The sequence below is a fragment of the Poecile atricapillus genome, chromosome 21, assembly GCF_030490865.1.
Source record: "Poecile atricapillus isolate bPoeAtr1 chromosome 21, bPoeAtr1.hap1, whole genome shotgun sequence".
NCBI lineage: Eukaryota > Metazoa > Chordata > Aves > Passeriformes > Paridae > Poecile > Poecile atricapillus.
The window spans coordinates 4376975-4392521 of NC_081269.1; the positions used below are offsets into that span (position 1 = coordinate 4376975).

Below are 15547 nucleotides of genomic sequence, written 5' to 3' on the forward strand. Positions count from 1 at the left end.
CAGCGGAGAGGTCACCACAGCCAAACAGAGAAACACAGAGCAGGGAGAGGAAAAGCAGCAATTTCATTTCACCTGCCTGGCAGCCTGGATTCTCCTCTTGCTTTTTCAGGCTTTTATGTGGAGGAACATGAAGGAATCTCATAATTGCTTGTTTTACTCATAAAATGTGTCTGAGTTTCTCCAGACAAGAGAGGAACATCCTGTGGAAATCTGGGAAGAAGTCAGACTGCCAAGTGGAACTTCAAGTGTTTTTCATTCAATAATATCAAATATATTCATTATTATAACTATTGATGAGTAATTCACAGCAGGAAAAGCAATGACTGAAACCTGCTTAAACAAAAGGAAGCATGAGGATGATGGTGTTTGGAAATGATGCAAACAAGAACATTTCCTGAAATATATATTCTGTGTTCACCCAAGTTCCCATTTTTACCCAATACTGGAAAACATAACAGTCTTATGATTGATACCACGTTTTCAGAATGCTGTAAATAGAAGTTCGAAGTCACTTTTAATTTAGTTACAGGATTGATCTGTGGCCACTCAGGTGTAGCCACTCAACATCATCTTCACAGGAAGAAGAAAACCTCTAATAATAATATGCAAGGGTGGAGCATTAAAATTCTCTCAAATACAATAGGTAGGCCAGCAAAAGAAAAATAGCTTCTTTTAAAGGTGTATTTTCACACTCAGGAAAATAGCAAGTGTTTTTCAAGGCCATTTTTTGTTTTTCCCATGTAATTTATGTGAAAGCCACACTGAAGTGATGAATTTGAGTAGCTTAATTTCTTAGTTACAGATGGGAATCAGTACTTTTAGAGACAGCAGCCAGTGTCCAATCTGAAACATAAACATTCTTAAATATAATCCCTTGTCAGAACTTGTCTGATGGCCCAGGGAACTCAATTAATCTACACCACAGCAGTATTATTCCACGTCATAACATTTAAAGGCTCCAACCTATATTCTCCTCAGCCTTTGAGGGAACCATCCAGCTCTCTCATTCCTAAAATGGAAATATTTTCCTACTTGATGCATCCCTTTCTGTAGGATCACAGCCTGTAGGAATGCTCTGCTGACAATCAAAGAGCAGCAAAGTAGGAAAACCGGATCAAAAATAACCTGTTTGTGGAGGAACAGTGACATCCTGTGGCCACCGAGGAATTCCTGCTGCTTTTGAAACCACCAATTTGGGCAGACAAAAATCCTAAAAAAAACCCCTTGGTTGCTGTGGACAAGGCTGCAGAAATATCGAGGGATTTATTCCCAATGTTTATCTGCCTTAACCTTCACCTTCCCTGTAGGATTATGTTGTGGAGTAGTTGCAAAAGGAGAAAACCCCAAATGTATCCAAACCCAGCATAATGGGTTATTTCATTTCCCTTTTTATAGGTAGAAGTAATTTTTTTTTTAAAGCACAGAAGACAAAACCCCAAAATCTTGGCTGGTTTTTCTTTCTGTCTTATTGGGGTTTTGCTTGATTTAATTTTTTTTTTTTAAGGGAGAACAGACTAGAAACTATGTGAAGCAATAAAAAACAAACAACAAAGGTCAAAGGCCAGTCACAAAACTCAGATTACAGCAGGATTGAAAGACATTACCAGAATCTGTGGTAAATGTGGGAGCATTAAGGTTATTCTAAGCATAGAGATTCTGGCTAAAACCTATTGAATTCTTATTTTAGTTATGAATAGTTGTCTGCAAGACTTTTGAGGTACCACCATATTGTAGGAATAAAAAAAAAAGTGTATTTTAACAGCACTGACCATTTGTATTGCCTGGTATCTTGTTTTATGTTAATAACTTTGATGTAAACACTGCATGTAATACAAATCCATACTCACATTTCCTTGTGTGATTTATATACATTTCCCTAATTCACATTATTTACTTTAATTGCAAGGATTGTTTTTCTTATTAATGAAGAAAGAGCAAACAGAGGGTCCCTGTCCCTGCAGGGCACCCAGACCCCAGCAGGAGGATCAGGAAATGTCATTTTATTCAACACTTTATCTCCTGTGGGACTGTGAAATGCTCAGAGACTTCAGACAGGGCTGAAGCCAGGAGTGAGGCAGGGAATGGTTGGGGCTGAAGGGACATTTGGAGGTTTCCCTGCCCAGCCTGGTGTTTGATGATGCCCAGGGTTATTTCCACTGTTCTTGTCCAGGCCCTTTCAGCCCCTCACCAGGAAGGGCCTGCACGGCCTCTCTGGGCACCCTGCCAGCAGCTTCAACTGCAAAAGGCACAAAATCAAAACAGCAATTGCAGGAAAACTCAAACCAAGGGAAGTCTCTTGTGGCAGAGACAGCAAATGTTTACAGAATTTTGTGTTTCTGCTAATTCAGCACACAGAAAGAAAAGCAAGCCCTGCTCCTAAGGAGAATTCTCATCATGGATATAACCCTCAAACCCACACTGAAGCTGCAGTGTGCAACTTTTCATCTTAATTTCCCATTAAGTGCAGCACTCACCACAAACGTTCAGTTTGATGAAATTCAAAAGGAACAAACCAACTTCCACAGCAGCACCCCAGGGAAATAAAAAAGTGGACTAAGGTAGTACCTAGCACAGGTTTTTGGGGGAAAAGGCAGCACAGGCTGTGTGCACTCAGATGGAGCAGGAGCCCCATTTCAAGGTGAGCAGCTCTCAGAACTCAACAGATGAAGACACTGACAGCCACCCCTACACCCGGGGAAGTTTTTTGGGAAGGGCATTCGGGTATTACATCCCCTTCTAAACACCCAGCACTGCAACTGAACTAACCCAGCCCAACCCCACTTGAGCTTCCTTAACCCACCCCATAGAAAAACCAACCCAAACCCAGCAAACCCAGACTCCAGCAGGAGCTCCCTCCCTTTTTGGCACTAATGGTTGTGTAGAACTCACCCCACCAGGCAGTGTTCACCCTCCCAACACCACCTGATTCCCCCTGCAGTGTCCTCCCCCAAACCACAGCCAGAAACACCCACCCAGAGTCCCTGCAGAGCAGCACCAGAACCCCTCACCCCCACCCTCAGAACCACCACAGACATGAACATGAACACACTGCAACTCCACAACCTGCAGCAAAACCCACCCCATGCCACCACCACCACACCCCTCCTGCGGGGTCTTTATATCCCACCTGAAGCAGAGCACTGCTAAAATCTAGGAAGAAAGAACAACATGGTATTATTAGCACTTCATTAAGATTTTAATCCAGATCCATTTTAACCACAAGGTTGGTCCTCATCATACATGCAAAGAGGAATAAACTGCCATGGGAAGAAGCCAAAGCATTTCACTTAATACACCAGTTTCACCTGCTTGAACTGAGACAGACTACAGGGTGTAATGTGCAACAGAAAACTTTATTAGCATTTCAACAGACAGTTGTTCAGCAGTTATTCAAGCTTGCATTAACCTTGCATTAACTTAAGACATTGAAGAACTACAGTGCAAACACAAGTGCCACTGGCAATCCTGGTGTCAAGCAAGATGCACGAGAACTTAACAGCCACCCCTGAGGCGCAGCACCAGGTGAAGAGTGGATTCCTTCTGGATGTTGTAGTCAGACAGGGTGCGCCCGTCTTCCAGCTGCTTCCCAGCGAAAATCAGCCTCTGCTGATCTGGGGGAATGCCTTCCTTGTCCTGGATCTTGGCCTTCACATTCTCGATGGTGTCACTGGGTTCCACCTCAAGAGTGATGGTCTTGCCAGTCAGGGTCTTGACAAAGATCTGCATTCCTCCCCTGAGGCGCAGCACCAGGTGCAGGGTGGATTCCTTCTGGATGTTGTAATCAGACAGGGTGCGCCCATCTTCCAGCTGCTTGCCAGCAAAGATCAGCCTCTGCTGGTCTGGGGGAATGCCTTCCTTGTCCTGGATCTTGGCCTTCACATTTTCAATAGTGTCACTGGGCTCAACTTCCAGGGTGATGGTCTTGCCAGTCAGGGTCTTCACGAAGATCTGCATCCCACCCCTGAGGCGCAGCACCAGGTGAAGAGTGGATTCTTTCTGGATGTTGTAGTCAGACAGGGTGCGCCCATCTTCCAGCTGCTTGCCAGCGAAAATCAGCCTCTGCTGGTCTGGGGGAATGCCTTCCTTATCCTGGATTTTGGCTTTCACATTCTCGATGGTGTCACTGGGCTCAACTTCCAGGGTGATGGTCTTGCCAGTCAGGGTCTTGACAAAGATCTGCATCCCACCCCTGAGGCGCAGCACCAGGTGCAGGGTGGATTCCTTCTGAATGTTGTAGTCAGACAGGGTGCGCCCGTCTTCCAGCTGCTTCCCAGCAAAGATCAGCCTCTGCTGATCTGGGGGAATGCCTTCCTTGTCCTGGATCTTGGCTTTCACATTCTCGATGGTGTCACTGGGTTCCACCTCAAGGGTGATGGTCTTGCCAGTCAGGGTCTTCACGAAGATCTGCATTCCTCCCCTCAGGCGCAGCACCAGGTGAAGAGTGGATTCTTTCTGGATGTTGTAGTCAGACAGGGTGCGCCCGTCTTCCAGCTGCTTGCCAGCAAAGATCAGCCTCTGCTGGTCTGGGGGAATGCCTTCCTTGTCCTGGATCTTGGCCTTCACGTTTTCAATAGTATCACTGGGCTCTACCTCAAGGGTGATGGTCTTGCCAGTCAGGGTCTTCACGAAGATCTGCATGTTGACCTGCAAGACAAAGAGCTGTTTCAGCAATAGCCCCTAAGTCAAGTAAAGCATTTAGGAAATCCTAAACAAAGGGATTACTATTGCTATTTTCCCCGTCATAAATTTTTACTTTGGTTGTAGGAAACGTGGAATAAATTTGACTCACTAAACCTAGTTTTGAGGCAAGGTATGCTGAACTCCTTTAACAGATTAGTCTCGCTAGAGAACCCCCACACCCCCTTCATGTCCGCAGTGTAGAAATGCGGCATTGGAACCCTCCGATTTCAGTTACCTCCTCCTCCGGCAGGGCAGCACTGGACCCCCACAGCCGGCGATGCGGCAGCGGAGGGAACGCCCGGCCCGCCCCGCGGACCCGCCCCGCGGCAGCGCCGCTCCCCCGCCCCGGTAGTGACTCACAGCCGCCTTCCGGCACGGACCGCGCCGCCCGCGCCATCTTCCCCGGACCGACACCGCCTGCCCAGACAAATCTTATCCCGATTCCCATCCCCCGGCCGCCCCAGCTCTCACCGACGGGGTTCGGATCACTACACGACACTGCGCAACTCTGCCGCCCGCTCCCCTCCGTTACTCTCGTGCAAACCGCCCGGCAGCGCCCGCCCCGCTCCTGCCCAGAGCACCCGGCCCGTCTCTCCCCGTCACACATCCCCAGCTCCCCTCAGCGCACTCACGTCTGCGGCCCTGAGCGATGCGTCTGTAAAATGTATCCAGCGGCGATAAACCTGGAATCTGCCAAGTGACGCACACCCTCCCGTATTTATACAGTGTCTGGGCACACAGGCCCCGCCCACCAAAACTAACGTGTCCATCCGCCTTCCAAAGTAGTCCCGAGGAAAAGATCCCTGTTCTGGAACACACTCGCCTTTTCCCCGCTCCAATTCCTCTTCCTCAGGCAAAGGGATCCCAGAGTTTCAGTGAGGGGGATCAGACCCTAAAAAATCTGCACCTTTCTGAGGGCGCGGATGGATCTGGGACCGTTTTTCGCCTCGGTGCTGCGGCCAGGCGTTAGTGGGCAGACCGAGCAGTCCGGCGGTGATTGGTGGGGCGAGCTGCAGGGCGGGCGCTGATTGGCTGCTCGGCGGGGGCAGTTAGCGAGGGGCGGGGGCGGCGGGGGCAGGGAAAGCTCTGGAAGGTTCGGCAGTGCTCGGCGCTGATTGGTGCGCGGTGAGGTCACGCTGTTGCTGAGGGGGAGCTGCCTGGCGGGGCAGATTTCGGCGGGGGGGGGAAGATGGGGCCATGAGGGGACAGGGAGAGGGATTATGATGGGGGTTGGAATTAATGGTGGCGGTAAGAACGATACTGGGGCTTCTTAGCTCCTGCCTGAACCCCAGCAGTGCTCAGGGAACAATCTGACACAGACTGGGAGAGAAGTGCCCTAAAAAAGGGGGGTGACCCTTGTTGCCAGTGTTTTATGACCCACCCGGGCCTCTGACCAACCCTTTCCCCAAGAAGGCTCAGGCTCCATGGAAAAGCCCAGGATAGCTTGTAGGTCTGGTCCTGGCCTATAAAGCTGAGTGAAAAAGCAGAAGTGAGTTAGCAGAGTTGGAAAAATAGGATAATACAGGAGCGTTGGTGGCTCCTGGCGCGTCACACGAGCTGTCCCAGTCACGCGGCCCAGTGCCCGAGCTGCCCGTGGAACTGGTTGGAGCTGGCTGACAAGTTAATTCTCTTGATGTGAGGCTTCAAAACAAGCCCTGTGATGAAATGCTGACATTTGAAATTCAAATGGTTGTTTACTCGCCTCCAGAACAGGAAGCTTTGATCGGTTATGAAGCAGCCACCTTCTGAGAACTGATGTAGAAACGTGCCTCAGGTTAATTAAACTTCATTATACCTTTCAGACTGGCTCTTAACTCATTTAATATTATATTAAAGATGGAGTGCACAAAATCCATGATCGTTTTTATGTGTTTTTTTAGATTTATCTGCTGCTCCTTCAGTGAAGCCAGATGACCTTGTTAAATCCTCTATTCACAAAGCATCAGCACGTGTGTGACTGGCAAGATTCACTACAGAGAGATGCTCTGTTTCCCCCTAAAAAACCCTTAAAAAACCTCAAACCCAGACAAAAATACAAAACCACCAAAAAATAGTAATTAAAAAAATAAAACAAACCCCAACAACAAAATCCTTTTGCTTTCCCTTTTCCTAACAGGGTTTCAAGCACCTCCTGATTTACAGTAAAAAGGAAATAAATCATCCTAACAATAATTACTCAAAATACAGGAACAGGAAGAGGGAAAAATGCTAACCAGAAAGTTCAGCAAGCTCCATGGCAATAGTCAACCTTGGAATTATTATTTGGCTACATAAATTTAGGACAAAAGGCAGAGTTGGACGATGTCCCATTTGTTTGCTTTGTGCTGCCAGTTCTGCTCAGTGTTTCCAGCGTGGGTTTTGTTTGGTGGTGCCAAGGTGGCTGAAGGTTTGCTCTGAGGCTTCCCAGAGGAAAGGCCATGAGTAACTAATATTTACAAATATGGAAGGCCACATCTGTAATGCTGGAGATTAATGTAAAGCCTGGGCTGTGTTAAAGCACATCACACATTTATTAAGTATTTTAGGGTGCATAATTCTCTTTTTAATGTTCCTGTAGATAGAGAAGAGGAATTCCTGTATTTTTTTTTTTCCTTTCTGTGTAAACCAGAAAACACAGGAGGCCTCCCTTATTTTTTTCCCTAAAAATGGCTAAATCTATTGTGGGGAGGAACTGTTATGGCTGTACGAAGCACATGCATTTAACAAACATTCCACTCTCCCTCTCTTGGTAGCTCTTGGTGAACAAAAACCATCGAGCAGCTGACTCTGAACTGTATATAAATAAATGCAAAGCTGAAAAACCCACAAATCTATATCTTGTGACTGCTCTGGCCGCACAGGTGGCTCCAGCCTTTGCCAGGGCACGGGGCCTGCAGTTGGGAACACACATTTCTTTTCAAAAGTAGGTCACTGGGCAGTGGTACAGAGCAACCTACTTTCAGGAGAGAAGAATCTGGGGTCATGGAAATGTTTCCAACGAATCTGTACATTCTGGAACACAAGCTGGGTCTGTTTTTTAAGCAGACTAATGTCCTAGCAACAAGGTATCACTTTTACATGTGGCAATCTGTTTAGCTACCAGGTTTAGCTTGGGACAGGCAGCCAGGCCATCACAGGGTATGTGGCAAGTCCAGTTACTGTTCTTTGTTCAGACAAAAATAGGACTGCTTGACACAGGGGAAAAAATATATATATATATATATATATTTACAGATATATATATATATATTCCTATATCATAACATTACTCACACCTTCCTCTCACTGTGTACGATGCAGTATAATTATATTTACACTTGTGAAGATAAATATTGTCTCCCCAAGCCTGTAGCAGTGCAGTAAGGCCCAGGCTTGGGTCAAGTTCCACCCATGAGACAAACAGACCAGTGGCATGTCACTGCTTGTCCCTGTGCTGCCAGCCTGGAGGGATACAGAAGTAGTGAGTCAGAACTCAAAGTACTGTGAGATTGACTGTGATATTCTGAGATTACCAAAAAAAGACAATTCCCTCGATTTTGTTTTTATAGCCTTGTGCTAAAAATACCTGCACTAAACAAGGTTTTTAAGAAGCCACTGACTTAAAGAGCTGAAAGAAAAAAAAAAAATAAGAAAAACAAATACATTGGTAGTAAAAAGATGAACATTAGTGATACTTCTCTGTCTCCCTGTTTGTCTAAAGCGTATTTTAACTTTGTAGGATACATGGAATTCAGCTTTCAGATCTGTGCTGCCATGAGAAACAGGCTTGGGCAGGTCTGGGTGACCCAGAGGGACCTGTGACAGCTCCCCATGCTCTGCTGGAAGGAGACGTCCAAAGGGCATTTTATAAAGGGCTGAAATCACAGGTTTGTGCCCCGTGTTGTGCCAGTGAAAGCAACAGCTAATAACTAGGTCTGTTCTAAAACTCCTTGCCTGCATCTCTCACTCTGCCTCCTGCCCGGGAATGTTTTGGATCCGATCCAAGCTGCAGTGCAGGGAGGGAGCTTCTTTGTTCACCTCCTCTCTGCTGCCTCTGAGCACGTTTAGCTTGTGCTTTCTGGGGCAAGGTTTTCCAGCAAAACAGCAAAGAATTTCCTTAGAAAACAGGCAGACAGAAGAAGAAATGTCAGAAGAAACAGGCAGAAGAAATGAGTCCTAAACTGCTGTTAATCATTGTTAGTAAATTCAACAGAACCTCTGTAACAGTGAACAAAAACAAACAGTCAAGGCCTTCTGAACAGCCCGGGGGTGTTGCCTCCTACATTTTGTTTTCAGATATAGCTTGGGTCCTTTGATGGTGAGGAAAACGTCTGGAATGTTTCTCCTTCCACCACAGAGAGACTAAAATCCAAGCACTGCCATTTTTCCCCCTGAACAAACCATGTACTTGGAACCACTGCAGTTTTTTAAAGTGTGCTGTCAGCTGTACACAACTCCTAGTTCCCTGCTTATTAGATATAAAAAACATCCACAGTTCCTAATTCCCTTTCACCCACAAACATGTAGCTGCTCTCAGTGCTGCTTTGGGGATAAAAATGCTCTTACAGGCAGAATTTCAATGCTGGCTGTCAGCCAGGGCTGCAGAGCTGAGTCATTGTTATACAAGCAGAGCTGAGATGGCACAGAAAATTCCCTTTGTACTTTAACACTCAACACGTCAGCTGCTGTTGACCTTTGAGCATCACAGGACACCTACACAGAACCAACTGTAATTTACTGGACTTTTCCTCTTGTCCACCTCATCATCTGTCTGGGTAATTCTTCCTTTTTCATTTTTCCTCTCAAGCTTAACAGCAAACAATTTTTCGTCAAGTTGTTGGCCTCTCCTAAAGCCTGGCAAACATTGCATCAGCTTTGGAAGCAGTGAAACGAGAGCTGTTAATTCTGGGCACTGGGAAAATGCTGCCCAAGTACACTGACAATACAACATTTGACCACTGAAATTTAGGGCTCTCAGCTCAGAATACCTCTGACATTTACTGTCATCCAGAGTTCCACAGAGTAAAGCTCTGGAACTGTTTATGTGAGACTCAGTTTTTTGTTCTGAGTCCTTCGTGAAAAATATGAAACAAATGAAAAAATAGAAAGAATTTCTTTACTATGGCATTTTGCACTTCCATTTTTGTCCTCCAGTTCTTTATCCTGAAACATCTCAGGGGAGTAGAATTTAGCTTCTCAAAACAGCTTCTGCATTTAAAATAAAGTGAACTAATTGTGGAGAGGCACAGAGAGTGACAGATTTGCAGATATCACATGAACAAACTCACTTCAGTTTTCTCCTGGAACTGCTTTTTGAGAGTGCTGGTGGCTCCTGTCTTACAGAGGGTCATTTGTGTGAATCAACATAACGAGCCCCTTAAAATGAGCTCCTAAAATTACACTCTGGCTTTCAGTGCTGAGTTCAGTGTATTTGGGACAGGACAAACCATGAGTGGTGCTGGCCATGCCCAAGGCGAGACGAATCCTTGCTGCAGCCAGCACAGGCTCAGTTTCAGTGCCTTCCTAATTTCCCCACAGTGACTTTTTCCTCCCAAAATATGAGGTGACTGACATGTAATCTGGTTTGACTAAAGGTCTGGGAGTGGCTCAGATGAATTTGTCACCCAGGGTGTGTTCTCCTGCTTCCATTAGAATGAGTAACCGGAGCAGAGGTTCCATAAGGGATAACAGGAAATTGTAACTCGGTGCCCTTTCCAATCAGAGAGGTGCTGAGCCACAGGATTCTTATGCAAATCCTGGCATGTGCCATCCCAGGAGGCAGCCTGGACAGCAGAGTCACATGTTTTTAAAGCTTTTTAAAGCTCTTTTCTAGACCAGAGTGCTGATGGATGTTTATTCATCACTGTCCTCTTGCTTTGCCATGTTCCTGGCTGCCACAGGACCCTTTGGTGCCTCTTTGCCTCTCAAGACTCAGCTCACTTGTTTACATCTTTCCTCTTCTTGGAAAGAACATGACATTAAGTCCTGTTGATGACAAATTCTTGATTATATGTCAAACAAAAGAAATTTCCAGTCCTGCAACATTGGCACAAAGGTTTGTCTTTGGAATGATTATTTTTTTTCCCCAACTGAGTGTGATTTCGACACCTCCAAATCTTGTACTTTTCCCTGCATTGATAGTTTTATTTGAGAAGCAGCACTGGATTTCAGTGTTCAAGAATAACTTTTTAAAAGATATTTACCACTAAAGGGGTGATTTAATATTTTCCTACTTTTGTTGTTGTTTATTTGGTTGCTTGTTTTGGTTTGGGGGTTTTTCTTTGGTTGTTTGGTTTTGGTTTGGTTGGGGGTTATTTTGCTTTTTAAGGTATGTACTCTCTTTTTTTCCAAGACTACGGTAACAGAATTAGTGCAAAGCTAAGTGGGAATCCTGTTAGAAGTCATTTCTCTGCAAAGTTGCCACAATGACTTCAAACCTCAGGAAGGCCTAAACACACTTCCAAAGGCACATCCTGTGCTGTCACAGCAATGCTGTGTTTAAATGAGGCTGTTCATAGCAGAGAAGTGAAACACCACAATTCCAGCAGCACCTTGGGTCTGCTGAACACCTTCCTGTCTGTGAATATGTGAGGCATCGTGTTCACAATGAGAGGGAAAACCTCAGGCTCATGCCTGTGGATAACTGGTATGCCTGGCCTCAGCCCTGGAATCAGAAAATCATAGAATCCTTAAGGCTGGAAAAAACTTTTAAGATCATCAAGCGCACCTGTTAACCCAGCACTGCCAGGTCCACCACTGAACCATGTGCCCAGATGCCACCTCCAATAGTTCTTTGGACACTTGCAGGGTTGGTAACTCCAGCATTGGGACTGTTCAGTGCCTCAGAGCGGCCAGCAGGAGCCGGGCAGTGACTGTGTGTGCTGGGCACTGCTGAGGCCACACCTCGAATCCCGGGGTCAGCTCTGGGCCCAGCAGAACAAGAGAGACATTGAGGGGCTGGAGCATGTCCAGAGAAGGGAACAGAGCTGGGGAAGGGGCTGGAGCACCAGGAGTGGCTGAGGGAGCTGAGGGGGGGACCTTCTCCCTCTCTACAGCTCCCTGGCAGGAGGGTGTGGGGAGCTGGGCTCGTTCTCTTCTCCAGGTGACAAAGTAGAATGAGAGGACACGGCCTCAAGCTATGCCCGGGGAGCTTTAGGCTGGATGTGAGGAAAAGATTTCTCCACTGCGCGTTCCCCTCGTTGTAGTCCAGCCCCTCCCGGTCCCGCCGTGTCCCGGCCCGTCCCGTGCCGCCCTCCCGCTTCCACCGTGTCCCCTTAGCCCCTCCCGAGTCCCCTCAGCCCCTCCCGTGTCCCCTCAGCCCCTCCCGAGTCCCCTCAGCCCCTCCCGTGTCCCCACAGCCCCTCCCGTGTCTCCTCCCGTGTCCCCACTGCCCCTCCCGTGTCCCCATAGCCCCTCCCGTGTCCCCACTGCCCCTCCCGTGTCCCCATAGCCCCTCCCGTGTCTCCTCCCGTGTCCCCTTAGCCCCTCCCGTGTCCCTTCAGCTCCTCCCGGGTCCCCTCCCGGATCCCCTCAGCCCCTCCCGGGCCGTGCGCGTCGCGGGGGCGCCCCCCGGTGGCGGCGGCGGAGGCGCGCATGGGGCGCGGCGCGGCGGGCGGCGCGCGGCGCTCCCGGCGGGGCGGCGAGGCCGCGGGCGGGACGCGCCGGGCCCGGGGCAGGAATACGGGGGGGACCCCGGCCGCGGCCAAGGCGGAGCCCCCCGGGCCCAGCGCCATCGATCTGGGGGCGCAGAGTGGGCGCTGGGCCGCCTTCCAGGAGCGGCACCGGCTGAGCTGCGAGGAGGCGGCGCGGCTGCTGCTGGACGCGTAGTGAGTAACGGGGCCGGGGCGGCTGCTCCGCGCTCCTGCCCGAGCCCCGTTCCCGGCCGCGTTCTCTGCGCGGCGTCTGCACAGCGGCTCCACGAGCTGCCGAGAAGGGGGGCCGGGCTGGGATGGGGAGGGGGCGCACGCACCACGGAAAAAAAGTGGCTTTCTGTGGTAAAGCTTCCCGTGTTTTACGGCTCTCCCATCGAAAATGCCCTTGGGGGCTCCGCGAGGCTCAGCTCGTAAATCTCCACCCACTTCCTGTGCTCGCTCTGTGCAGAGCGCGGCACATCAGAAACTGTCCGTGGGAGGCAAAATCTGGAAGGAAAATGTTTTTGCGTTTTGCGATTGACCCGCACGGTGACTGCCCAGCTGCTGTGGAGGCGGCTCGGGGAGGGGGAGAAGCACAAGCTCAGAAATTCCTTGGTCATAAAGTTCCTCTTCAGTTACAACCCGAAATAAAAGACATTTCAAATATTATGTAGAATCTACTTATCTCTGCTTTCCCCAGCTTTTAAATGGAGGAATATTAGTGGTGTTGGAGGAACGGTGGGGAAATTCAGTTCTCAGTTCCAAGCAGTTTGTTTTGAGGCGATAGCCCTGGTTTATGTGTAGGGTTGTGTATGGACACAGCTGTAGACCTGGAGTGTGGTGGAAGCTGTGTTGTACAGAGTGGAGAGTCCTCAAAGTGATGCTCTTCTTTCCTTTTCACCATTTTAATTAAACCACAAAAGCAGTTGGTGCAGAGGACAAAAGCCATCCTCTACCTCATTCTGACATATGTTATTAAATACATTTGAGTGGATGTGTTCTGCAAAAGCTCAAGACAGAACTGAATAATGTTGTGTATAGCCTTACTGTTCTCTTGGGCAAAAACCAAGAGAGGATGATCCCAAAAGCTCTGTTGTGTCTCTCCAGTGAATACAGGGGTTTGGTGAAGCACACAGGAGGCTGTCACTGTGGAGCTGTCCGCTTTGAGGTCTGGGCTTCAGCAGATCTGCACGTGTTTAACTGCAAGTGAGTTGGTTTGTTCCCTGTTCCCAGAGATGAGTGTCAGCTCTCTGCTTTTTCCAACCTTTGAGCTAAAGATGAGACAGCTGCAGAACACCCTCTGAGCTGTTTCCGTAGGATTTACCCCTAATTATGTCCTGATCCACTAGAAGATCAGTGTTGGTGATTTCAGGTGCTGCTTTGGGCAGGACTTCATGTCTCACAGTGAGATTCACACAGAGAGTGTCAGGAGAGATCTAATGAGTCCAGGTGCTCAGCCATCTGCTTTCTGTTTCATGCAGGGGGCTCAAAGCACGTTGGTCTTTTTTTAACTTGTTCTTCTCAAATGACATTACAGCTCTGACCACATGTGCCTCAAACTAAAACACTCTCTGGTTTCAGTAGTGACCCTCCTTTGCCTGCAACTTGTTTGCTTCCAGCTCATGGGTGAACTGCTGAACTTTACTTTCTTGTTTGCAAGGTAATGAATGTTGGCAAAATTGCCCAAGCGTGCTCTGAACAATTAAGAGGATTTCTCAGGGCTAGGGTTTGTCAAGTTTGTTGAGTTTGTCCTCAACAGTTGTGTCTGAGAATATCTTATTGGGGTACCTGTGTAGGGTCAGTCTGTTCACGGGTGTGCTCCGCAAAACACTGCTGACACCACAAATCCACTTTCGCCACTTACCTCTGAGCCATTCTAGCTGTCAGTGGAATTTCTGTTGTCAAGAGGTCTGATTGCTGCTCTACAACATGTCCACTTCTTCTAGAAAGGTCTGCTTTTTCTTTTACAGTTGCAGCATTTGCACAAAGAAACAGAACAGACACTTCATTGTGCCAGCATCACGTTTCAAGCTGCTGAAGGTAGAGTAAGAACACAGTAAGAGCATGGCCATGGGCACGAGCAGTGTTATCCTCAAAGAGCCAAGAACAAGCAGTTTTCTTCCCTAGGTTTGGTTGGTTGGGGGAAATGGCCGCAATTTAAGCTGTCTGGTGTGGTTGTGTTAGTGCATCTTGTTTAGAGCTCTTGCAGTTCCCAGGCCTGACTTATGTCCTCATGGACACTTAACATAGGGGTTCAGGAAAGGAGCAGGAATACAGGAATACACAGCTCTGTATCTCAGATAAAGACAGGAAGGTGGCATTTTAAATTGTTCATTTCTTAGCTACAGGCCCGAAGTAATTAATCTATCTATCTATTTCCATGGAAAACTTACAGTGCTTTTCCTTTGCTTAGGGTGCTGACAATTTGACAACATACACCTTCAACACACACTGTGCTCAGCACACATTCTGCAAGACCTGTGGTGTTCAGAGCTTTTATACTCCTCGTTCTAACCCTGATGGTTATGGTAGGTACAAAGCAAGCTGTGATAACCAGAATTAACCACCAAGCAAACATTGGATAAATGCTCCATTGGATGCTGACATGACAAGTGTTAATAAACACCTGGAACTGCAGTTTGAACCTGTAGCTCCTCCATAAAAAACAACCTTACCTATAATGTGTGGGCTTTTTCCTGTGACAGGATTCTTATCCAGGCTCCTCAGCCTCAAAGCAATAGCATTTACAGTTCCCTGAGATGCCCCAGCCATGGAATGGAGCAGGCATCTCCCACATTTTATGAAAAGCAGGTTTCTGTGTGTTCTGTCTTTCTTCAGGAATAGCTCCTCACTGTCTGGATGATGGCACCGTGCAGACCATTATCACAGAGGATATCAATGGCAAGGAATGGGAGAAAGCAGTGAGGGAACATAAGACCATCAGAGACATGTCAAAACCCTGATACACCCTTCCAGCAGCCTTGGGAGCGCTGCCATGGAACTGCAGTCTGGGGTTTCCTGCGTGATGGTTGGTGAAATCAATCTCTACTGTTACCTGTTGTCTGTTTCTTAAATAAATCTTTCTATGCTGATTGTCTCATTCCTTTGTGACTCAGTTTTCAAACTGCCTCTGCTCTGTATACCACTCCAGGGTTTCTAGTTTGGCACTTTGCCTTTAGCTGTGTTAAAGTTTAAATCACAATACAAAAGACCTCATTACAGTCACTTGCACCTCATTCCTATGTCCTGCTGAGACTCTTGTGACTTGATCTTAAGCC

At 47.7% G+C, this 15547-nt stretch overlaps 2 protein-coding genes across 2 annotated transcripts; one reads left to right on the top strand and one right to left on the bottom strand.

Annotated features, from left to right (window-relative positions):
* Positions 1–3334: 3334 nt before the first annotated feature.
* UBB (ubiquitin B) lies at positions 3335–5469 on the bottom strand. The gene is made up of 2 exons (XM_058854776.1): positions 5313–5469; positions 3335–4644 (listed from the first exon to the last, which is right to left on the bottom strand). The coding sequence occupies exons 1-2, from the start codon at positions 5448–5450 to the stop codon at positions 3493–3495; spliced, it is 1290 nt and encodes a 429-aa protein (XP_058710759.1). The 5' UTR covers positions 5451–5469; the 3' UTR covers positions 3335–3492.
* Positions 5470–12205: 6736 nt separating this feature from the next.
* CENPV (centromere protein V) lies at positions 12206–15369 on the top strand. The gene is made up of 5 exons (XM_058854782.1): positions 12206–12464; positions 13377–13475; positions 14240–14309; positions 14683–14797; positions 15108–15369. The coding sequence occupies exons 1-5, from the start codon at positions 12232–12234 to the stop codon at positions 15230–15232; spliced, it is 642 nt and encodes a 213-aa protein (XP_058710765.1). The 5' UTR covers positions 12206–12231; the 3' UTR covers positions 15233–15369.
* Positions 15370–15547: the final 178 nt, after the last annotated feature.

Coding starts and splice junctions, on each gene's coding strand:
- CENPV (XM_058854782.1), top strand. CDS start 12,232: ATGGGGCGCGGCGCGGCGGGCGGCGCGCGGCGCTCCCGGCGGGGCGGC. Junction 13,476..14,239: donor CTGCACGTGTTTAACTGCAA/GTGAGTTGGTTT, acceptor TTTCTTTTACAG/TTGCAGCATTTGCACAAAGA. Junction 14,310..14,682: donor CACGTTTCAAGCTGCTGAAG/GTAGAGTAAGAA, acceptor TCCTTTGCTTAG/GGTGCTGACAATTTGACAAC.
- UBB (XM_058854776.1), bottom strand. CDS start 5,450: ATGGACACGTTAGTTTTGGTGGGCGGGGCCTGTGTGCCCAGACACTGT. Junction 4,645..5,312: donor CATCGCTCAGGGCCGCAGAC/GTGAGTGCGCTG, acceptor TTTGTCTTGCAG/GTCAACATGCAGATCTTCGT.